The 25965-nt window shown below is 40.5% G+C and overlaps 1 protein-coding gene across 5 annotated transcripts in view; it reads right to left on the bottom strand.

Annotated features, from left to right (window-relative positions):
- Positions 1-18909, bottom strand: part of TRIM37 (tripartite motif containing 37) — a 71049-nt gene extending 52140 nt beyond the window's left edge. For 2 of the 5 annotated variants that reach the window (XM_039368548.1, XM_039368550.1), the window contains exons 1-7: positions 18441-18594; positions 14544-14645; positions 13318-13358; positions 12165-12281; positions 6926-7013; positions 4277-4399; positions 2299-2422 (exon numbers count right to left, since the gene is read on the bottom strand). In XM_039368548.1, the coding sequence (XP_039224482.1) occupies positions 2299-2422; positions 4277-4399; positions 6926-7013; positions 12165-12281; positions 13318-13358; positions 14544-14645; positions 18441-18461 (616 nt within the window). In that variant the 5' untranslated portion in view covers positions 18462-18594. Of the gene's footprint in view, positions 1-2298; positions 2423-4276; positions 4400-6925; positions 7014-12164; positions 12282-13317; positions 13359-14543; positions 14646-14967; positions 14987-18440; positions 18596-18781 lie in introns of those variants that run through there. The other 3 variants (XM_039368549.1, XM_039368552.1, XM_039368551.1) reach the window with 3 other exon arrangements.
- Positions 18910-25965: the final 7056 nt, after the last annotated feature.

Raw genomic sequence — 25965 nt, 5'->3', positions numbered from 1 at the left:
TATTTTTTTAATTTATTGGCCATGTAGTGCTTTGTCTTCCCATGCCTCTATTCTGTTCTTCATTTGGTCTTTCTTGTAGGCCAGTTTGGTCTCTCCAGTAGTCAGTAAGCCTTCCTGATATACTAATTTCAGTGCATCTTCATCATTGTTCTTCAGATATTCTTCCAAAGCCATTTTTTCTTCTTCAAAGATGGTTGTTATTATTATTATTATTATTATTATTATTATTAAAAAGGACCATTAGCTGATCAAGTCTACGCAGTATGATGTAGCACTTAAAAGCCAGTGCAAGCTGGAGCTGTGTTAACAGAAGCACTTGCATTCAGGTGATAGCAGGTAATGGTTTCATTATGATCTGTTCTGGTTAGAACTCTATTTATTTATTTATACTTCAAATTAGAGACACCTCCATCTCATTCAGAGAACTACTCTGGGCAGTGCTGAATTAAAAACATGAAAGCCATGTGAAAATATTATCAAAGGATTATATCTAGTACTAGTACAGATTAGAAAGGACACAAAGAAACCCCAGGGGATCCTGGAGTTTCCTTGTGTGCTTTCTAAATCTCTCTGGATGATGATGACTCAGGAATACAACTCCAATGAGGAACATTTGTTTTGTGGCCATAAAAGCTGAATAAATAAAGTCAACAAAACACACAAATTTAAAGGGGCAGGGAAGGTCTGGCTTGCAAAAGAAGATATGAGAACAACCTCAGAATATCTAAAAGATTGTCACATGCAAGAGAGGGCAGAGCTACTTTCTACTGAAAAACAGAACAGGCATTTTACATCAATTATATATTCTGCTTTCAATGTCTAATTATTTCCAGATTTATCAAGTTATAGCTTAATCCAATGCCAAGAGAATTCCTCTTCAATTCAAGGGTAAGCCATCTTTGACTAATAAGCAACTCAGCCTTCTTACAAAATAATCTATTTCTCTAATAATAATAATGATGATGATGATGATGATAATGTTGGAAGGGACCTTGGAGGTCATCTAGTCCAACCCCCTGCTCAGGCAAATGGCTGTCCAGTCTCTTCTTAAAAACTTCCAGTATTGAAACATTCACCGCTTCTGGAGGCAGGTTGTTCTCACTGTCAGGAAGTTTCTCCTTAGTTCTAGGTTGCTTCTCTCCTTGATCAGTTTCCATCCGTTGCTTCTTGTCCTGCCTTCAGGCCCTTTGGAGGATAGCTTGACTCCCTCTTCTTTGTGGCAGCCCCTGAGATATTGGAATACTGCTATCATGTCCCCCCTCGTCCTTCTCTTCATTAAACTAGACATACCCAATTCCAGCAGCCGTTCCTTATATGTTTTAGCCTCCAGTCCCCTAATCATCTTTGTTGCTCTTCTCTGTACTCTTTCTAGAGTCCCAGCATCTTTTCTACATCGCGGTGACCAAAACTGGATGAAGTATTCCAAGTGTGGCCTTATCAAGGCCTTGTAAAGTGGTATTAGCCCTTCATGTGATCTTGATTCTATCCCTCTGTTAATGCAGCCTAGCACTGTGTTGGCCTTTTTGGCAGTTGCAGCACACTGCTGGTTCATATTTAGGTGATTGTCCACTAGGACTCCGAGGTCCCTCTCACAGTTACTACTATTGAGCAAGGTACCCCCTATACTATACCTGTACATTTGGTTTTTCTTGCCTAATTGTAGAACTGTTAGAAGATGGAGGAGACAAACACCTTGTTAATGCCTTGCTACATGATGTAGGGACCAGGCCAATGCCAGAGGCATCAGAGACATAAATAAATACATAAATAAAAATATAATGAGAAGTTCCATTCTTTTTGACTCAAACACATCTAAACACAGTCCTTAATTAATGATGGCAATCGTAATTTCCATTCCTAAGCAACACGGCTGTAAAGCGCAACATAACATAATCCCATTGGAAATTCCAGTTGCCATTGTTAAGCAAATCACTGTGGGTTGTTAAGCAACAACCTCACATGGTCACCATTTGTGGCTTCCCCCTTGATTTTGCCCGTACGAAGCTGGCAAAGAAAATTGCAAATGGTGACCACATGATACTGTGACATCATAATCATAAGCCAGGTACCAAGTGCCCTGACTGCAATCATATGATTGTGGGGATGCTGCAATGGACCATCGTTAAGTACCACTTCTTCAGTACTGTCATGTTTGATCACTGAATGAGTGATGCTAAGTTAGGACTACCTATATTGTTCAATTAAACTTCCGAAACCACTGGCACCCAGCCCTCAATATCTGTCGTGCTAAGTTCAATCCCTGTCCTAAAATGTAACCCCCCCAAAAGCCAAACCTACCCATTAGTGTGATGAGTTTGTTCTTCAGCTGTGTATCTAACCTAGCAATCATCATCTCCACGGCATTCCGGATTTCCCGAACACGTTCATCTTTCGCACTGCGGACCGCTTCAACATTCCTTTCCTGAAAAAATATGGCATCAATTTACAACTGCCTGGATAGCTTTTGCTTTTTTACATGGATACAACATTCTAGGTCAGTGGTGGCGAACCTATGGCACGGGTGCCAGAGGCGGCACTCAGAGCCCTCTCTGTGGGCACGCGTGCCATCGCCCCAGTCCTAGGCCTTCATCTGGGTTTTATAAAACCTTTTCGCTTTAGGCCTCTGCCGCCGTGTGCAAAAAAAAAAAAAAAAGGTTCAATCAGTCAATTTCAACTTCTCGCGGGAAAAAAAAAGATCTTGCAAAGTTGAAATTGATTGATTGAACTTTTTAGTCCCACCCAGTCTGCCATTACCACCACAGCCATGCCCACCCAATTGACCATGCCCAGCCAATAGGCCACACCCACCCGGCACTCAACGATGCGTAAATGGGTTTGGGGTTGCAGTTTGGGCACTCGGTCTCTAAAATGTTCGCCATCACTGTTCTAGGTTGTGCAAATCCTTCAACAGAAGTGAACTGAACATGTGGGAGAGCATACGTAGCACCACCTTCAAAATCATTAAAGCAGCCACATCTTTCTCTAACTTCAACAGTGGCTTTGCATCTACATCTGGCTACTTCCTCGCACCTGCATAACCGCTTGAATGGAAGAAATACAAAGTGTTTTTTTCTTCCATTCAAACATGTCTGATCTTCAGAGACTGTCTGGGGAAGTCCCTGCAATTTTCTGGGCAAGATTTTTCAGAAGTGGTTTGCCATTGCCTCCTTTTGGGGGCTTGGGTCACCTAGTTAGCTTTGTGCCTAAGGCAGGACTAGAACTCACAATCTCCCAGTTTCTGCCTTAACCACAACATCAAACTGAAAGTGTAGGCTGGAACCATTTCTGAGCAGCTAAATGATATTCTGTCTCAGGTAACACTTTTATTTGGAAAGAGAGAAGCCCGCATAGAAGGGAAGAGAAACTAAAACTTATACCTTGCCATATAAAACATCTGCCTCTGTCCCTGGGATCTTTTACTCCCCCCTCTATGATATATCAGGAGAATAAATCACCTTGGATTATACCTCATGATTCTTATACATAACTCTAATTCCCCTTCTAAACCCAGAAAAACAGGTGTGACTGCTTTATTATTCACAGTCTCTCAACCACTGTCTGGCTGCTGCCACACATATATAATAAATAACCTGGAGTTAGGAGGTGTTAAATTGATGACATTTTGCTCATTTTATTTTTTTTAAAGGAGCAGCATTAAAAACATTCCCACCTTGAAAACATTAACCAGGAAGCCTCTTCTCTAGAATAAAAGCAGTCCTCAACTTAACAACAAAGTTACAACGGCACTGAAAATAAGCGACTTATAATCAGTTCTCAAACTTATGACTGTTGTAGTCATGTGGTCAAACTTCAGTACTTGGCAACCAGTTTATGATGGATGCAGCATCCTGGAGTCCTGGGATTGCCGATAGCAACTTGTCCAGGGAGAAGTCAGATTCGCTTGATAGCTGCACTTAATAACTGCAGTGATTCGCTTAACCACCATGGCCAAAACGTAAAATGAGGCACGACTCACTGCCTTGCTTAACAATGGAAATGTTGGGCTCAGTTGTGGCTGTAAGTCGAGGATTATCTGTATTACTTTTTGCAAGGGCTGAAAATGCTAAGCTGGAAACAGAGAGAGACTCATATCTCTTCTTAATGAAAGCTGAGAATCTGTTTATTATTGTTCAACCTGGAAGGCAATTGCTTCTTTCACCTCGTCCTCCTTTCCCAAGGTTAGGAAGCACCCTCCAGCTTCAAACAATAACCCTAGCAGCAAAGCTTTGAGAATATCAGAATTGCACATTCACCAAATTGGGAGAGTTGCTCTTACCACTTCTTGTACCAAACTTATTAACTCCATGAGTCTTCGGCGAAGCTTTGCCACCTCCTCATTCACTTTGGTGACATGCTGCTCGTATATCTCCGCTAAGGGCTTAAAAGTATGCCCGCCATGCTATTAGAAAGATACAATGAGTATGGTAGCTTCATTATACCAGCTCAAAACACTGTACTGTTACCCAAGTGCAGGGGTCTTCAAACTTGGCCCTTTTATGACTTGTGGACTTCAACTCCCAGAATTCCTCAGCCAGTGTGCCTGGCTGAGGAATTCTGGGAGTTGAAGTCCACAAGTCATGAAGGGGCCAAGTTTGAAGACCCCTGCCCAAGTGAATCCCAAAGATTATTATTAGAAGAAAGCCTTTTTCAACCTGTTGAATCTGGTTTCTCTTCCAGTCACACTTCTTACAAAAATCTATTCAGGTTCTAAGTGAATACATAACTGAACTAAAACTGCCTAGCTTAGAATAGAATGTATTTATTGTCACTGTGTAACTTAGGTCCACAGTGCTGTCACTGTGAAATTAAGTGCTGTCCACAGTGCACACTACACACAAGTAAAAACCACAAATAAGTACATTATATACAGACATCCTCCACATTCTATTCACCATTGTGCTGCCCCTAATACTGCACTTCAACGTTGCACTAGACATTTAATATGGTTACAGCTCTGGGATAAAAACTATTTTTCAGCCTGTTTGTCTTTGTTTTTATTATCCTGTACCGTCTGCCAGATGGTAATAGTCCAAAAAAAGAATGTCCAGGATGAGATGAGTCTCTTGCTGCCTCATTAAAGAACCATTGTATATGTCTGAAGTTAATATTTCTGGGGAAAAGGCTAAATCAGCGGTTCTCAACCTATGGGTCGCGACCCCATTTGGGGTCGATCGACCATTTTTCGGGGGTCGCCAAAGAAGGCGATCCGCCATTTTCTCCCCCCAGGGGGCGGCGCCGTGCGTGCGCGCCGCGCATGGGGGGCGCCGCGCGTGCGTCACGCATGGGGGCGCCACGCGTGCGCATGGCGTCGCGCATGCGCAGAACGTTTGTGTGACAGGGGTCACTGTCACACAAACGTTGAGAACCACTGAACAGAAACATCTTATAAATACTTAATTCAAGGTTTAAATCAGTGGTTCTCAACCTGTGGGTCGGGACCCCATTTGGGGTCGAACGACCATTTCACGGGGGTCGCCAAACAATGCAGTCCGCCATTTTTTCCCCCTTTTCCTTAGCTGTGCTCCCTTTGATTCTATTGGCTTTTGAAAGCCAATAGAATAGACTCTCTTGAATAGAGTCTAATTCTATTGGCTTTCAAAAGCCAATAGGAATTGTCCAGGCTGTCTCTGCCCTGCTGAGCCTGCCAAAAGTCCCATTCTGCAAACGGTGCTCCACCAGTTGAGTAGTCCTCGACTTACGACCGGTTGAGTAGTCCTCGACTTACGACCGGTTGGGGGGTCGCGGCATTAAAAAGATTGAGAACCACTAGTTTAAATAGTAAAAGGTACATGACATGCTTTTCTTGTCAACGTTAATCTTCATTAATTAATTTTAAAAGCTGTATCATACATTACACATTAGCACAGTAGAACAGAGTAAGAGTCATTTAAGAAATCCCTGCCAAAAGGGAGGGAATTGGTGTCACTAGGTGTTAAATAGGAGGAGAAAGATTTTCTGGTTGTAACCCATCCTTAAATAAAATAGAACTTTATATCCTTGTTGCAGGCTAATACATTTTATTACATGCATATTATACTTGAAGAATTTTGTTCAATGTGTGTGTGTGTGTGTGTGTGTGTGTGTGTGTGTGTGTGTGTGTGTGTGTATAATTTGATAATTTTAAATATTTGAATCCCAGGTATAGGCATTTTTAAAAATCAATGAGATTCATGAACTCCGGGACATAAAATAGCCTTTTTTTTATTACTGAGCTTTCGTCAACTAGCTGTTGACGTCATCAGAGTAAGGGCTGAAAATGAGGAGAACACATCTGTACAACTGTGTGACCATTTTAACGGTCGGTACTTAGAACGTATATATAGCACGCTCACCACCCACTCGTTTGCATTTAGTTTGAACAATTCCGGCTTTGGTTTAAAAGCCAGTTTGGGTCTGAAATTCAAAAATCCCTCCTCCCAGCTCTTTGGCGCGTAAGTCTTGCTGCTGAAGTGCGGCTGCGCACATTTATATTATGTGTATGTACACACACACACACACACACAAACACACACACACACACACAGTTGGAGCATCCTGGGCTGATGTGATCACTATCTGCCACCTTCCCAGCTGGTTTCCAACTAGCAAAGTCAATAGGTGAAGCCAGATTTGTTTAACAACTGTTAATTCACTTAACCATAATGATTCACTTAACAACTGTGGCAAAAAGGTCATAAAATCGGGTACAACTCACTTAACAACTGCCTTGCTTAGCTATGGAAATTCTGGTCCCAATTGTGATTGTAAGTCAAAGGTTACCTGTAATTTCATATTAAGCTACAAAAGACTTACCTCCTACAATGCTTCCACAGAAACTATACCTGTAATCACAACTTTTCAATAGCACAATAATTCTGTTTCTATAGAATCAACGTTGTGCAGATAACTCTTTGTTTTTCCTCTGTACATATAAAGCTTTACTCACCATTCCACCCCAAAGCGCACACTGGTGGCAGATACACTTCTTACATGTCCAGCAAAATACACTGAGCTTTTCATGATGATTTTCACACCTTTGAAAAGAAAGGAAAAAATTGCAGTTACAGACAGATAGAACAAGCGGTCTTATAAGTTGTTTTCCTCAATCATTTTAATAATGTGGGAATTGCTGTTAAGGAGCTTATTTTTACTTGACATCAGCCACAATAAGCTACTGCTGAAATGCTGATTAAAAATGGAAAACAGTGTAAAGTCACACTCTGTTGGGGAAATTACAAGTCAGCAATTCAGTTGTTATTTTTTTTTCTCTTGTATTGCAAGTACACGGAGTGTTTCTGTACCAGAGACAAATTCTTTCTAATAAAGTCTCCTTCTCCCTCTTCTCCTTTCCCCAACTCTATTCCTTTTCCCCTTTCCCCTTACTTTTTCCCCATTGTCTTCATTTTCATTTATATTTTATCTTCAGAAAATGTTTGATAAAGACTTCCGGTTCTGGATCGTGGCATGCGTAGTACGCAGTCGTGCGGAGAGACTCGTCTCTTTGCTGGCTGTTTTCCCTTCACCGGTAGACCCTTAATCGGGTCGAAAAGTCGCCCTGGAGGGGCGACCACCGTCGAGGAGGCCCTCGTCTGACTGCGGAAGGGCGGCAGCTCTTTCCGCGGTCTGAGCCAGCTCCTTAGGGCCGACGGAGAAAAGATCAGCCAGCAAAATGGCCGATCACCTAGCTGCACCAGCTGAAAGTCAGAAGAACAGCTAAACATAAAGAACCACCATGGAGAATCCGGGTGAGACCTTTCCTTCCCCCTCTTTGCCCTAACTACTTTCCTGTAAAAAGCTTTTGAACTACTTCCCTGCTTTAAGAGAGTGGCGTTTGTGTACTTGGGAAAAAGAGCTCTGGAAACCAATGAAATAAAACAGCTAATTTTTTATTGACTTTTTAATTTTTTGGATACTTAGGGGTCCTGAAAAAATTCCTACCTTTGAACATTATTATTACTCTACTTATTATGTTGGAGATGTTTTTCTTTTTCTATTTTTCTAATGAGACAAAAATTTATTAACTTGGAAAAAAGACTTTACTGTTTACTGAGGACATCTTGTGGCAAAAATTGTTACTGCAACTGTATTTCTTTTTGCTGTTTGAAAATGGTTTTGACCCTCAAATGATAATAAAAGGAAAAAGTTAAAGGACTTGAAACAGCTGGGTGGTGAATTTGTCTATTAGAAATTGGAGGTGGATATTTGTTGACTCTTACTAAATATAGCCTCCACTAAAATATTAAAGATTTTTTCACCACTGAAATGGAGGAATCTTACCCACAGCTTGATTATGAACTTATACTGGAAAAAATCTTGGAAGCTATGGAGTATATGAAGTCTTGGAGAAAAATTAAAGATGACTTTTCAGAATCACAAATTGATTCTCAAATTGTAATGGATCAAGCTATAGGCCAAGGAACAATAGAGGAACAGAGTAACTCCAAAGAGGCCTCTATTCAACAATATATACAACCTAAAGAGATGGAGGAACCATACCTACAACTTAACTATGAATTTATACTGGGAGAAATTGTGGAAACTACTGAGCAAATCAATTTTACACAACCCCATATACAATTTATGGAGAATTTTGATGATCAAAGAATAACTTTAATTGAGATACCTGAATTGTCAAAAACAACAGAGACTGACATCCAGACACAAGTCACTGAAAATTGTGATAACGTGGACAATCAACTAGTAATTACAACATGGAATAAAACTGATTACACTATTCAGATGACACTGGAAGAAAGGGAAGAGAACTTTGACCAGTCTGAAGTGTCGAGAAATGCCTCTATTCAAATATTGAGGTTTGATGACGCAGAAGTTTTACTATGGAAACCGGTTTGGCACAGAAAGAAACCTAGAATTAAATTTAAAAATGTGTTTTAAAATTTCATTTAATGGGTTAAAAAAGCTTTAGAGATTTTTGACTGATTTAATAACTAACAGAATATGTGAATTCTGTAAGAGGATATCCTTTGTAATAATATTTTGTTTTAGATATGATAATTATTTGGAGGGGTAAACTTTATTTAATGGGTTAAAAAGACTTTTTATAGATATAGATTGATTGATAGAATATATATTTAAAATAGATAGAAATGTTATCTTTTGGACTGATATTTTTATTTCAAGTAAGACAATTATTTTGTAATAGAAGGAGAATAAGAGGGATTTGTGATAAGAAATGGTATTAATAAATGATTTATTAGATTAAGAAATAGATTATATGTGGAAAATATAAGAATGTTATTATTGGAATAATATATTTATTCTAGATATAATTATTATGTTAGGGAAAAGGGAAATGAGGGATACCCAAAGTGTTAATAATATGTTTATTCAAGGCTAATTGGAATACGGTAACTGTAAATTAGTAAAGCTTAAAAATTTGGATTTGGATTTTTATAACTGAAATGTGATTGATGCCTCATTTGATTGATTGAACTCTATTTAGAAATGTATTAATCTGAATATGTAATATTATATGAGGGAAATAGAGAGGGAACTTTTAATGAATTAACCTGAGTTATATATGTATGATTTTGCTTTTGGATGTTTGATGTCCCCATCTCAACGTTGTTTCCTAAGCATCTTGATGTAAAAACTAAAAAAAAACAATAAAATTTGTTTTTTTTAAAAAAGGAAAATGTTTGATAAAAATGTATATATTTTACATTAAGAAAAAAAATTAATACAAAAATTATAAAAAGAGAGAAGTGCCCATGGCCCCCATCTGCTTTTCACAAGCTCTTAATTCAGACTTTCCATTATCAAGATACATGTTAGTTATACACATAGAAACTGAGCAGTTCCAGCTACAATGTTTAGGTTACAAATTAGCTTAGCTTCTCAACAGAGACTGAGTGACGATCTATGAAATCACCCCAAGGGCTTTTTGTCCTTGCGCCAAAGAAAAGCTCTTTTATTTTCTATCCTTTCATCAAATGCTTTCTTCTATTCTAGGCAAATTTCCAGGTTGGCTTAGGACAAGGACGAATGGGATGCTTGGAGAACCACCAAGCTCCAGTTTGCTTGAACGGAAGAAGTCGGCTTCTCTGTTTATATTCCTGATGCCCTTCTTCGTTACAAGTTGGCTGACTGATAGGGGCTTCAGCACTTTGGAATGCAAATTGTACTCAAATGCTATCCTGTGAGAGCACATGTTCATAGTCCCAGGAGCACAGAGATTTGGTTACAAATGCTCCTTAGAGGACAGCTACCAGGTTATCTACATCAGGGCTTTTCAACCTTTTCACCCATTGTACCACTTTTAGGATATGGCAATATCCGAGTACCACCAGTCGCCCAGCAAGGTGTCAAAAACTTGATGACCCCCCCCCCCGAAAAAAGGAAAAAAACTGATAAAGTACAGGTAGTCCTCGACTTACGACAGTTCACTTAATGACTGTTCGGAGTTACAATGGCACTGAAAAAAGTGCCCCCCAAGCCACAGCTGAGCAAGTCACCTGCCTGTCCGCCCGGCGGCACTCTTCCTCCTGTCCGAGTTTTCCATTGTTGTAAGCATTTCTGTGGAGGATTGGCAGCAGGGGTGGGGTGGGGGGTGTTTTGGTTTCTATTCCCCCGTCTGCTGGGTGGTTGCAGCAGGTTTTGGTCACTTCACATGAACCTGGGACACTGTGACTGTCATAAATATGAATCAGTTGCCAAGTATCTGAATGTAAATCATAAGACCCTGGAGATGCTGCAACATTCCAGCTGATCGACGCTTCTTCTGGGCTCAGCAGAAGCACCAGGATCAGTGCCGAGCTCCAGCTGGGGCCTGGCGCTGATCCTGGCGCTTCCGCTGAGTCCTGACAGCCTTGCAGCTCCAGCCATCTCTTGCTCAGGCTTGTGCGGTGCTGTCACCGGTTCAGCTCATTCCCCTCCCCCACTACCATTTTTCTAGGATGGTTGCATACCACCTGCCAGGTACCAAAGTACCACAGGTGGTACGGGTACCACTGGTTGAAAAGCCATGATCTACGTCATCCTTAATTAAGAATTATAAATCCTATGTTTAACCTCAGCTCAAGCCTCCTTTGGCAGAAGGGTGCTTGGTGTGTGATCATTTCCTCCTAAAACACATTCATTCAGTGAACCTTTCCACCCTAAACTGTGGGTCTGTTTGGTATGCACCAGTCAAGGAGATACCTACTACCATTGTAAGAATACAAAACTGTGGAAGTTCTTTTGCTATACAAGTAGTCCTTGGCTTAAGACTGGTTACATAGCAACCGTTCAAAGTTGTGACAAACCAACCCGGAAAATGTTACTTATCACCCAGAGTCGAAGTTCCAACATCTGCCCTCCCTCGCAGTTAGATGACTACATTTTGGATGTGTGGCAACTGGCCTGCCTTGCTTGGCAACCCTAACTTGACCATTTGTTACTTGATTACAAATTACAACATTTTTGCCAGAAACCAACCGAAAAAATTTCCTTTACGACTGCCCCAAAAAAGGTACTAAAATTCGGTCTGGTCACATAGTAACCCACTTTACAATCATGATTTACAAGCAAAATTGTGGGTTCAATTACAGTCCTAAGTCAAAATCACGTAGTGGATGGAGCACATTGTTCATTGAAATAGGAAGGGGTGCCAGTGTTTTTACTTAGCTTAACTTTTTGCTGTTCTGAAATATAGCTTTCTGGGTCTGTAAATTAAGACAAGCCTACCTTCCCCATAACCCAAAAACTCTATGACTCCCCTGAACTAGAGCAAGTGGAAGGATGATTGGCACACCAATACTACCCTAAATTCATTACAGAAAAAAAACTTCACAGTAAATATCTATAGAGATTCTCAGTCATCCAAGTCACGGTTGTCCCAAAGGTGCTTTTTCAAGAGGCAACTGGACTTTCTTGTTTTTCTCTGAAGACGTTTCGCTTCTCAGTTCCCCACCATCTAATCAAAGCTGAAGCAGCTTCTTGGATGAAAAGCAAAACATCTTCAAAGAAAAACAAGAAGGTCCAGTTGCCTCATGAAAAAGCACCTTTGGGTTCACAGAAACTATCAATGTTCCCCTTTAACTTCTCACATAACTGTAAATCCACTCCTTTATATGGCTATTTACAGGAGAAAAATCCATCCGTTTTTAAAATTTCTAAATTATGATCGAATTTAGGGGCAATACATTACAAACCCTTCAGTCAACCGGCCATTTAAATCTACATACTTGTCTTTTTCGTTTTCTTCATGCTTGCTCAGATTACATAACTGGAGCGTGTCAAGTTGTTGGGTCACCTCCTCTGCCCAGCGACAATTGACAAGTTCTCGCAGCTGAAGTGGAGCTCTGCAAGTAAAAGTCCTAAGTGAAAATCCTGCTTTTTAAGAAAAAAATTAGAATAGAATAATATTCATTATTACAGAACCGAAAACAGGAGCTTATGCAAATGCATAAGACCTTTATCCAATCTCTCTGCCTCTGAAGCATTTAATAAAAACACGGAATGTATTAGAAGCTGGAGGCATTCATCAGTAAGCTACAATTCAGGAGCCCTAACTTGAAATGTTCCTTGTAATTTCTTCCACATGCAGAGGAAGCCAATTAATGAAGAACAGTAAATAATTTCATATTCATTCAAGGAGGGAAATGTTGCCTAACAGTTATTTTGAAACCACGAATAAAAAATTATTTGGGGGGGGAATAAATTCTTGCATATAGCCAGAACTTTAAAAATTTAAAGAAGATATAGCATTCATAAGTTTGAGATTTACAGCATACACAGAGACCAATTCTTTGCACTGGTCATGATGCTCATGGGATGAGAATCCCAGAATCTGAAGTCAAAGGTACTATAGTAGAGCTTCCCAAACTGTGAGTATGCTTCCCTTGGGGAGATGCAGACGGATACCAGGTGAGGCATAGGGAACCTTTAAGTATAGTGTCTATCTTTAGTTTCATTGTATTGTTTTCACCATCCATTTGTGTTCATTTTGGTGTTTGGAATTTTTAGATAAGTGTACATTAAGATTACAGTAAAAGGAGGTGTGATGACAAAAAGTTTAGGAAGTCCTGTACTAGAGGAACCATGTTATCTATACTTTGACCTAGGGAGAATTATTTTAAGTAACATCAAAGGAGCTGACTCTTTCCCAGAACTTTTGAAAACTGTTCTTTTATCCTCACTGAGTGACAACTGTGGAGAATTTTTAAAATTATATCTTGTTTAAACTTTTATTAATTACTGAAGGTCAAGAGAGGTAACATTCCATCATGTGCCAAATTTAAACTATAACCTGTCTGCTCCTTCCAAACATGTATTGCGAATATCAGCAACAAAAAAATATAGAATTTGCTTTGGTTACCACAACAGTCCAAAGCTTACCGACAATGTGGGCACTGAGCTCTTTGTTCCGTCAGCCAACGCTGTCAAACAAAACAGGCATGTTATAAAACACCAGAAAGTTCCAGAAACATTAGAAAAACATAAATCCTATGATATGTTTGGACATATTTCTTCAGCATAAGTAAATCATTCTTGAATGGAATTCACACAGCACATAAATGCTGCCATTTCAAAGCATGAAGATCCCTATTTATTGTATCTGTATACTGTTGCATTCAGAAAATGACTCCCAATACCAAATTATACCTTGTTGAACAGCCTGGATCATACAACATACTAAGACAACAGCTGAATTCCCAGAACGTGCTAAAGTATAAGCTAGCCAATCCCAGTTTAATCTAAAATGCTGTGAAAACCCAGTCGTTACTCCAGATTTATTTATTTGTATCCCTCCTTTATTATTTTTACAAATAACTCAAGGCAGCAAATATATCCAATACACCTTCCTCCTCCTATTTTCCCCACAACAACCCTGTGAGGTAGGTTAGTCTGAGAAAGAGGGACTGACCCAAGGTCATCCAGCCAGCTTTCATGGCTAAGGTGGGATATGAACTCGTGAGCTAACAATTAATCAAGAAAATTGGTCATGGCACTTTTTTGTATGTTATCAATGTATTCATCCTAAATATTGGTCCAACCCTATTTAACTATTTTGTTCAGAAAATTAAATGTGTAAAAGCTCTAAGAGAATCACTAGTCTCAAAACAATTGTGACTGTAATAAATTTCTGGGTTCTTAAGTTTAATAGCAACATACAATTTAAGGATAATCTCAGGAATAAGTTCAACTGTTTTTTTTTTTCATTTAAAATATTGGAATTACTATATACACCTGAAAAGAAAGTTACCTTTTTTCAAAATTTAGTTTTGGAATTTACTTTTTATATTGAAAGAGAAGATGAAAACAAGTCAGATTTATTTTTACTTTTGGAAGAATATCAGTTTAAATTCAGAACTGCTTTCCTTTTAAGGAAATAGTATACATTATTCCAATATTTTCTCTCGGCATGGCTACTAATAAATGGAAAGCAGGCAACCAGGCATCAGAACAAAAAGTTAAAACTATTTTTTTTAGTGTGCCAATAAATTAGAATCTCTGTATACTTACATCTGCTTTGAAGTATTTTCAAAAACATTTACACATCCAAAATCTAGTAACTGTCTCCACATGAGTAACATGGCTCCATATTTGTGAATATTACTTACCCGAATGCAACTGAAACAACATAGTTTGGAGCAGTGTGGACACAGGCGTGCATCACGCAATTTTTCCATACAAATGAAACATCTAAATACTTCAGCAATACTCTGCAAGAAAGAAACACAATCAAGACAAATATGTGTTAGCTTTATCTGTAAATTGTACCCACATTATCTTATTCATATCAACCCACATTTTACTTAAACCTAGGCTCAACTATATTGCTCAAGGACATTATACAACAGTGTTTGGAGAGGAACCAACATGAAATTATTTCTAAATGTCATTGTTTAAATCAAAGGGGGAGAAAAGGGTTGCTGCATCTACATATACATTTCAGCATCTTGCTAACACTGTAACAAAAGAGCACAAAATAAGTATGCATATAATTATTTAGAAGACACTCTAGAATATGGGTGTCCAACTTGCCTGGCTGCAATGAGTGGAATTATGTTGGGTCGCCTATAAAATATATAATATAATTAATGTATATAAATCACATAACAATGTTAAAAGGCTTACAATCTTATGGGCTTGCATTACAAGTGGTCCAGGGCTGCATGTGGACCATGGGCCACAGGTTGGACACACCTGCTCTATAATCTTGCAGAATACAAACCTCACTACTATAAGCAGGAAGAGGGTATGTATGTACACAGCCCCCTGGTATGTTTCTAAGATGGGTTGAAATGCATATGATTCATAAAATGCAAATTCCAACAGAATGCATTTTTTATACACAGTACCTTTTTGCTTCAAGATTCAGAAAGATATGGAAACAAATCACATTTTATTCTTGCTTTCTCTTAGTTCTGTGAAATATGGTGTAATGCAAAGTTTTCAGTTTTATATGTTTACACATTAAATTAATATCTTACTTTGCCTTTAGGAGTTCAGAGTAGTAGCAGTAGTCCTTATTTAAAAACTATTCATTCAATGACCATTCAAAGTTATGACAACACTGAACAACTGGAACTGTTATGGTCATTATACAGTCACGTAATCAAAATTTGGGTGCTTAGCAACCAGGCCGCATTTACAACCACAGTGTGCAAGGGCCTCACGAATAGCCAATAGCTGTCTCAGCCAGATTGTTGTTAAACAAATAGTTGTTAAACAAATCAATGGAGTTGTTAAGTAAATTGCATTGCAGTTAAGCAAACCTGGCTTTCCCCATTGATTTTGTTTGTCTGAAGCCAGCTGGGAAGGTCACAAATGATGATCACATGACCTCAAGACAGTGCCACCATCATAAATACATGACAGTTGCCAAGTGCCCAAATCTTGATCACATGACTTTGTTTTGTTAGAAGATCACAAAAGGGAATCACATGACTCTGGGACACTGCAACTGTCATAAATATGAACCAGTTGACAGGTGTCTCAATTTTGATCATGTAACCATGGGTATGCTTATGACCATGGGTCCTAATGTGAGAACTGATCAAAAGTTACTTTTTTATTGCCGTTGTAACTTCAAAGTCACTAAATGAATGATTGTAAGTTGATGACCACCTGTATTTCACATTTACCTGCCCCCCAAAAGACCCTTTTCCACCCTCTTTCTAGTACTCGTGCTTCCCCCCCCCCAATTCCATTAAGAGAAAGAGAAGCTCAGAAGGTTTGGAGGTAGAAGCAGGAGAGTCTCTCCTTGATGGTGGCCCCAGCTTCCAAGCCTCTATCCCAGTGTTTCTCAACCTTGACCATTTTAAGGCATGTGGACTTCAACTCCCAGAATTCCACAGCCAGCATTGCTGGCTGTGGAATTCTGGGAGTTGAAGTCCACATGCCTTAAAATGGTCAAGGTTGAGAAACACTGCTCTATCCTGAGGTGCCAGCTTCCTTTACTGGTTTTTCAGGACCAGGGAGGGAGCTACTGGTTTTCTCTTGCTCAGTCTTCCTGGGACTTGTTTTCAGGGCCAAATTTCCAATCCTTCATTTTCCTGGTTTGAATTTTTTTTTGTCTTTTTTAAATTCTGTACAGGTAGTCCTCGATTTATAACCATTCATTTAACGACCAAAGTTACAGCAGCACTGGAAAAAGTCACTTTTGACCAGTTTCCACACTTACGACTTGCAGCCTCTCTATGATCACGTGATCAAAATTCAGACACCTGTCAGCTGGTTCATATTTATGACAGTTGTGGCATCCAAGAGTCATGCCATCCCCTTTTGCGACCTTCTAACAAAAAGTCAATGGGGAAGCCCAATTCACTTAACAACCGTGTGATTAACTTAATACCTGCGGTGATTCACTTAACAACCATGGCAGGAAAGGCGGCAAAATGGGGCCAAACTCACTGATACCAACCACCTTGCTTAGCAATGGAAATTCTGGGCTCAATTGTGGTCATAACTCAAGGATTACTATACTAGATTCCCACCCACAATAAGAAAGGACAAATCACCTTAACCTATGTCAAATAAATACAGGTAGTCCTCGACTTACGACTACAATTCAGCCCAATTTTTTTTGTTGTTGAGTGAGACATTTGTTAAGTGAGTTTTGCCCCATTTTACAACTTTACTTGCTATGTTTGTTAAGTGAATTACTGCAGTTGATAAGTTAGTAACCTGGTTGGGAAGTGAATCTGGCTTTCCCATTGACTTTGTCAGTCAGAAGGTCGCAAAAGGGGACACAACGGTCTTAGGTATGAACCAGTCACCAAGCATCTGAATTTTAATCCCATGGTCATGGGCGTGCTTCAAAGGTCGTAACGGTGAAAAACGGTCCTGAGTCACTTTTTTCAGTGCCGTTGTAACTTTGAATGATTCCTAAATGAACTGTTGTAAGTCGAGGACTACTGGTAACCACACATGCACAACCTCCCCCTCCCTATTTCAGAAGACCCCTCTGCAAAAAGTCTCATTTGGAGTCCTTTCCATCTGTGGGGGCAGAGGAGGTGGGGTGAAAAAGGTCCTCCCGGGGGTTTCCATTTGGAGGTGGAGGGGGAGGGCAACCACCCCTGTCCCACTCAGGATGGGACCCTCCCCCACATATCCATCCCTCACCTCTGGGGGAGGGGCGGTCTGAGGGGAGAAGCATCTCCCCTTACCACCATCATCATCAATAATAATTATTTTATATTATTGTTAATTATTATTAACATAACTGCAATTATTATTGCAGTTATGAAGGCTTATGAAGGATGTTTACCTCAACACTATTGTTGTTGATTATTATTATTATCATCATTATTATCGCAATTATGAGGGCTTATGAAGGCTGTTTACCTCAACACTATTATTGTTATTATTATTATCGCAATTATGAAGGCTTATGAAGGCTGTTTACCTCAACACTATTATTGTTATTATTATTATTATTATCGCAATTATAAAAGCTTAGGAAGGCTGTTTATTTCAACACTATTATTATTGTTATCATTATTATCGCAGTTATGAAGGCTTATGAAGGCTGTTTATCTCAACACAATTATTGTTATATTATTATTATCACAATTATGAAGGCTTATGAAGGCGGTTTACCTCAACATTATTGTTATATTATTATTATCGCAATTATGAAGGCTTATGAAGGCGGTTTACCTCAACATTATTGTTATATTATTATCGCAATTACGAAGGCTTATGAAGGCGGTTTACCTCAACATTATTGTTATATTATTATTATCGCAATTACGAAGGCTTATGAAGGTTGTTTACCTCAACATTGTTGTTATATTATTATTATTGTTATTATTATTATCGCAATTATGAAGGCTTAGGAAGGCTGTTTACTTCAACATTATTGATTATCGTTATCATCATTATTATTATTATCGCAATTATGAAGGCTTAGGAAGGCTGTTTACCTCAACACTATTATTGTTATTGTTATTATTTTATTATTATCATTATCATCATCATCGCAATTACGAAGCCTTAGGAAGGTTATTTACCTCAACACTTTGCTCGTCCATGACTGGAAACCGCCTCCCTCGAGGTGGGGGTCGCTCCCTCGCCTCAGTTTCCTCTCCTGAGGAGAAACGACCAGCGTTTGAAGGTACCGGGGGAGAAAAAAAAGAGAGAGGTCGAGCTTTTTATCCCTCCCCCCCTCCCCGTTTTCAAAGCCTTCTCATCCCGCAGACTCCCCCGCCCCAGTCCCGGCCATTTCTCCCCCTTCCCGAGAGGAGAAACGGGGAAACCGAGTCATCAACGGCCGCGCCGGCTCGCGCCTTGCAGCTGTGGGGACACGGGAGGGGAAGGGGGGGGGGGGGAAGAAGCCCCTCTGCCGCCTTACTGCGCCTGCGCGGTCATGCTCGCCAACCGAGAACCGAAGGTGCCGCATTAGCCGGCCGCGCGCTGGAGCGGCCCAGTGCGCCTGCGCTGAACCGAGCGCCCGTTCGGATTTGCCGGAGCGCTTCGTTTCCCTCCTGATTTGTCGGGGGGGGGGAGGAGAAGGGAGCAGTGTTGCGCATGCGTTAAGAGTCGGGGCAGCCTCGAGAACAGGTGAGCGGGAACAGGTGGACAACGCGTTCGGAAGCTTTGCGTGCCGCATAGGTGATAAAGGAGAGCTGGGTTACTCTACATCAGTGCTTTCCAAACTGGACAATTATCCATCAGGATAGAGCTGGAAGGGACCTTAGAGGTCTTCTAGTCCAACCCCCTGCTCGAGCAGGAGAGCCTGTACCGGGGTCTGCAACCTAGAACTACGGAGAAACTTCCTGACAGTGAGAACAATTAACCAGTGGAACAACCTGCCTCCAGAAGCAGTAAATGCTCCAACACTGGAAGTTTTTAAGAAGAGACTGGACAGCCATTTGTCCAAAATGGTGTAGGGTTTCCTGCCCGAGCAGGGGGTTGGACTAGATGACCTCCAAGGTCCCTTCCAACTTTACTGCTACTACTACTACTACTACTACTATTATTATTATTATTATTATTATTACCTTGATGATTTTATGACTTGTGGACTTCAGCTCCCAGAATTCCTCAGCCAGCTATGCAATATAAATTTGGGGCTCCATTGCAAAAGTCGTAAGTCGAGGGCTCCCTGTATGTTGTTTCAAGTATCAGGAACATAATGAAAATATATATATATAAGCAACCAGCTCTATAAACATTTTCTGGATTAGAAAATACTGTTTGCAGTGAGGAATGAGAGATTCTTAAAGAATGCAGCCAAGGGGAGAGCCAAGGCGGCTGGGTGAGTTTGAGCCAGTTTGTTGGAAACTCATCAAGGAGAGAAGCATCCTGGAATTAAGGAGAAACTTCCTGATAGTGAGGACAATTGACCAGTGGAACAGCTTGCCTCCAGAAACCGTGGGCGCTCAGTCACTGGAGGTTTTCAAGAAGAGACTGGACAGTCACCTGTCTGAGACAGAATAGGTTCTCCTGCCTGAGCGGGGGAGGGGGGCTAGACTAGAAGACCTCCAAGGTCCCTTCCAGATCTATTCTAATTCTACTCTATTCTAAATAGTAAATAACAGCGTAATCTAAGCATCATCAAAAACACTCCCACAAACACTGAGAGGGAAAGCCACGAGTAAAAACAGGGAGTATACCTCACATTCCCTTCTAGCACTGATGATGTTGCCTAGTTGGGTAATGAAGCATCTGCAAGAAAGCCACCAAGCTCAGAGAACACCAAGGACCCCACACTCAACCCTGAGCTACATATATTCCCTTCTGTCAGATGAACGTCAACAAGGTGGATGGACTGTTAGGACCATAAGTTCTTCACAGGTTGGGAACAGACTGTCCTGAAGAAAATCTGAGTGCCTACTTGATGGCACATAATGAGTCAATCAATCAACCAATCAATCCGTCAATGACATATGCTTAGGAATATGTCAAATATCCTGTTTTTGCACAAAGGGAAATCTTTGTTTTTATCTTAAGATATCCCGTCTATTCCTCTACCACTATTTACTTGCCCAGTTTAAGAAATGTTTTCATACAGTATCTTTAAAAGATGTTAAATATGCTAACATATGTTAAATATGTTTTTCCGTTATTTTTTTTTAAAAAAGGACCCTCCCCTTAATAATAGTTCCATATCTTAAATGTTCATCAATAATTCTATCTGATTGGTCAGTGTAATTTTTTCAGAGTGAACATATGGAGAATTGGGCTATGTTCATCGTGGCTTTGGCTAATCCAGGGGTCTTCAAAGTTGGCCCTTTGACGACTTGTGGACTTCAGGCACACCTGGCTGATGAATTCTAGGAGTTAAAGTCCACAAGTCATCAAAGGGCCAAGTTTGAAGACCCCTGCTTGTGGACTTCAACTCCCAGAATCCCTCAGCCAGGCACACTGGCTGAGGAATTCTGGGAGTTGAAGTCTACAAGTCATCAAAGGGCCAAGTTTGAAGACCCCTGGGCTAAACATTTAGATTGTATACAGGTAGCCCTTGACTTAAAACAGTTTCTTTTAGAGACTGTTCAAAGTTACAATAGTGCTGAAAAAAGCGACTTGTGACCATCGTTCACACTTATGACCATTGCAGATCTCCATGGTGATGTGATCAAAATTCAGACACTTGGCAACTAACTCGTATTTATGACAATTGCAGTGTCCTGGCTTCATGTGATCACGTTTTGCAACCTCACAAGCCAAGTCAATGGGGAAGCCAGATTCATTTAATAACTGCAGTGACTCCCTTTACAACGGTGGCAAGACAGGCTGCAAAATGGAACAAAACTCACTTAATCAGAAATTTGGGGCTCAACTGTGGTTGTTAAGTCAAATACATTTTTCGTTTAGCTTCAACGTTTGGATTTTAACACACCACTAACCCAAATGAGTCCCAGAACTGAAATATGCATCCCCCTTAATTGAACAGCATTTTTTTTCTTAAATGCCTTGATTTTTGCTATGAACACAAAGAGTTTTTTTAAGGTTAGAATGATACCATACCTCCCAAGGCGCTGATATAGATCCAGTTGTAGTTTTGGCTCGAAGGCACCCAGGTGAACTTAGCCTGATGCTTCCTTGAGCGCGGAAATATGATAAGGGATGCTTTCTCCTTCTGTGTGTTTGCAGCTTGGTTGTTCGGAGTTACCAGAAGCTCCCAGCAACAAACTCTGAGCAAGTTCTCTCTCGCAAGCGGACGTTTTCCCATTCTTTTAAGGAGGAAGGATTTTGCACAAACTTCACGTACCTTTCTGGTGTGGACTTAAGTGGAATTATTTGGGACTGACCTGAGCTTATATTGAGATCTGTGATGGCATTTATTTATTTATGAGACTTATATACCGCTTTAAGTGCAAGCACTCTCTAAGCGGTGTACACCAGTAAGCAATGTATGTGTGTATATATATATATATATATATATATATATATATATATATATATATATATATATACATATATATATATATTTATTTATTTATTTACATTGCCCCCAACAATCTGGGTCCTCATTTTACCTACCCCGGAAGGATGGAAGGCTGAAAAGGCATTTTAGCCTTTCCCAGTGTTTTGCCAAGTTGTATGCATATTTCTTGAAGCATAACTACACGTGGCTTGAACGATTCAACCTAGAAATTATGGTTCTCTTAATAGGATCTCCCAGACCAGGGGTAGGCAACCTGGGCTCTTTTATGACTCATGGACTTCAACTCCCAGAATTCCTGAGCCAGCCATGCTGAGGAGAAATGAAGAGGTTTCCATGCTGAGCCATGCCAGCTCAGGAATTCTGGGAGTTGAAGTCCACGAGTCCTAAAAGAGCCAAGGTTGCCTACCCCTGTCCCAGACCTTTAGACAGCTGATGTATTTAGTGTCTGTATCCCACCTTTATTATTTTTTACAAATAGCTCAAGGTGGCGAATGTACATAATGCAGGCAGTCCTCCACTTACAACAGTTCATTTAAAGACCGAAGTTACAATGGCACTGAAAAAAAGTGACTTAGGACCATTTTTCACATTTACGACCGTTGCAGCCTCCCCGTGGGCCTGTGAAACTTGGCAACAGAAATGTTGGGCTCCATTGTGGTCGTAAGTCAAGGACTTCCTGTACTCCTTCCTTTTTTCCCCTACTATAACCTTGTGAGGTGGATTGGGCTGAGAGAGAGAGGGAGAGAGGAAAGAGAGAGAGATGGAAGGGGGGGGGGGAGAAAAAAAGGAAGAGGGAGAGAGAGGGAGACGGGAAGAGAGGGACGGAGAGAGTGGGAGAGAGGGAGATGGAGGAGGAGCAATAGAATGGAATGGAACGGAACGGAACAGAATAGAATAGAATAGAATAGAATAGAATAGAATAGAATAGAATGCAATTTGGAATGGAATGGAATGGAATAGAATAGAATAGAATAGAACAGAATAATGCAGAATGCAATTTGGAATGGAGTGGAGTGGAGTGGAGTAGAATGGAATGGAATGGAATAGAATAGAATAGAATAGAATAGAATAGATATTAAATAGAAATAGAACAAAAACAGAATAGAACAAAAACAATAGAACAAGAATAGAACGGAACAGAACAGAGGAGGATAGAGCAGGATGGAATAAAGTAGAACGGGTAGAACAGGACAGAACAGAACAGAATAGAATACTTTATTGGCCAAGTGTGATCGGACACAAAAGGAATTTGTCAAGGAAGGAGTTGAACAACTGCTCCGACAAACATTTACAATGGTGCTTTTGTGGGGAAATTATTTCAGAACATTGCCAGGCATTTTTAAGGTCAGCCAAGGAACTTAGAGGAATTGATCCCATAGAACTGTATTAACTTGATGGGAGACCTTGGTGCTCTCTGAGCTTGCTTGCTTGCAGACATTTAGTTAGCTAACTACCAGTAGGTACAAGTTGACTTCAACTTACAACCGTTCATTTAGCGACCGCTCAAAATGACATCACTGAAAAACGAGACTTAAACTTAGGACTGTTGCGGTACTGTATCCCCATGGTCACATAGTCGTAATACAGGCACTTGACAACCGGCATGCATTTGTGACTGTCGCAGCATCCCAGGGGGTCATGTGATCGCCATTCACAACCTTCACCATCGGCTTCTGAGCCGAGTCAATGGGCGGAAGCCAAATTTGCTTAACGGCCGTGTGATTCACTTAACTGCAGGGGATTCGCTTAACAACTGTGGCAGAAAAAGTCATAAAATCAGGTGTGACTCCCTTAACAACTGTTCCTCTTAGCGACGGAAACTCTCGTCTCAATGGTAGTCGTAAGTCAAGGCCAACAGCCGTGGTAATGCAGTGGTTAGAATGAGTATTGCAGGCTAACTCTGCCGACTGCCAGGAGTTTGATCCTGACCGGCTCAAGGTTGACTCAGCCTTCCATCCTTCCGAGGTCGGTAAAACGAGGATCCAGATTGTTGGGGGAAGATGATTAGAGGTCTGGAGGCTAAAACATATAAGGAACGGTTGCTGGAATTGGGGATGTCTAGTTTAACGAAGAGAAGGACGAGGGGGGACATGATAGCAGTCTTCCAATATCTCGGGGGCTGCCCCAAAGAAGAGGGAATTAAGCTATTTTCCAAAGCACCTGAAGGCAGGACAAGAAGCAACGGGTGGAAACTAATCAAGGAGAGAAGCAACCTAGAACTAAGGAGAAACTTCCTGACAGTGAGAACAATTAATCAGTGGAACAGCCTGCCTCCAGAAGCAGTAAACGCTCCAACACTGGAAGTTTTTAAGAAGAGACTGGACAGCCATTTGTCCGAAATGGTGTAGGGTTTCCTGCCCGAGCAGGGGGTTGGACTAGATGACCTCCAAGGTCCCTTCCAACTTTACTACTATTACTATTACTAAAATGAGGGCAGGCCCTTTGCTGATCACTCTTCAGCATGACTTGATCAATAGTGATTAGTATCACTGGAAGTTTTTAAGAAGAGACTGGATAGCCATTTGTCTGAAATGGTAATAAGGTTTCCTGCCTGAGCAGGGGGTTGGACTAGATGACCTCCAAGGTCCCGTCCATTATTATTATTGTTGTTGCAGTGTAATTGTCTGATTGACAAAGGGAAGATCTGTAGAGGTTTGTTCCAGATTAGAGAACTCTGCACAATTGGCTGTAACAAAACTGGAGTATATTTTTTTCTTAAAAGGCAAACTTGAGTACAGGCAATAATTACATGGACGGGAAATATAATTTAATGTATTCAGGTATGCTATTATGAAGTCTAGCCAGATTTCGGCAGCGAGTGCTTTTTTTTTTTTTTCCAGATTAGAGGAAATGTATTTACCAGCAGTTCAAATCTTTTGAGGCAAAAGCTCTCGCCCCATTATTAAAAGTCCCAGTTCGGGTTTCAGGAGTTTTTTTTAATCACCAAAGAAAGAGTTCAATTGAGATTCTGTGGACATTTTTTTGCAGCGCTTAAAAAAAATGTGCTGCAATACACATTCCACAATACGGCTTTCCACCATTGTTTTTGGTCCGACACATTTCATTTGAAGCTAAACGTTTTGATTTTTCTTACAGTCGTTTCAAAACTTCATGGGTGAAGTTCATTGAAGTTTTTCTTAAAAGTAAGGAGAACTTAAGAACTTCAGAGAATGAATGGGTTTTGAAGCTGCTGAATTGCAACAAGGCTATCGGAATGTTACGGTGTCCAGTAGCATTAACTGTGAAACAACGACAAGGATATCCACCTTCATATTACCAAAATTTGAACAGGGAATCAGGTGTACCTTTACGAATTATGAAGCAACGGATGGAAAATCAAGGAGAGAAGCAACCTAGAACTAAGGAGGAATTTCGTGACAATGAGAACAATTAACCAGTGGAACAGCTTGCCACCAGAAGTTGTGAATGCTCCAACTCTGGAGGTTTTTAAGAAGAGATTGGACAGCCGTTTGTCTGAAATGGTATAGGGCAGCCAATCTTGGCTCTTTTATGAAGGACAGAATTTGTCTCTCTTTAACATGCTCAGTCTCCACTTTCTGTTGATATATCTAGTCTAACCCTATTCCTAATCCTAACCCTAATCTATTGGTATATGACGGGGGTAGGCCACCTGGCTCTTTTATGACTCGTGGACTTCAACTCCCAGAATTCCTGAGCCAGCATGGCTCAGCATGGAAACCTCTCCATTTCTCTTCAACATAGCTGGCTCAGGAATTCTGGGAGTTGAAGTCCACGAGTCATAAAAGAGGCCAGGTTGCCTACCCCTGGTATAGGGTCTCCTGCCTGAGCAGAAGGCTGGACTAGAAGACCTCCAAGGTCCCTTCCAACTCTGTTAATTCTGTTATTCTCTTAACTCCTCTCTATATGTGTCCATGATCGGTCTGAATCCGAAAAGGGAAAACTTAACTGTTGTTAAGGGGCTGGGCTAGAAGACCTCCAAGCTCCCTTTCAACCATTATTCTGAATCTGGGGAAGTACAGAAAATAATGCACGTCTTGCTCTTTGTACGTTTGTAGAAATAAGAAAAGTTTACTGCTCCACGTAGTCCTTGACTTACAACCATTCATTTAGTGATGGTTCAGAATTACAAGGCTAGAGAAAAAATCAACTTACAACCATCATAG

The sequence above is a fragment of the Crotalus tigris genome, unplaced genomic scaffold (assembly GCF_016545835.1).
Source record: "Crotalus tigris isolate CLP2741 ecotype Arizona unplaced genomic scaffold, ASM1654583v1 scf7180000020823.416525, whole genome shotgun sequence".
Taxonomy (NCBI): domain Eukaryota; kingdom Metazoa; phylum Chordata; class Lepidosauria; order Squamata; family Viperidae; genus Crotalus; species Crotalus tigris.
Note: the sequence above shows the minus strand (reverse complement) of the source record. Positions and strands in the feature narration are given on the sequence as shown.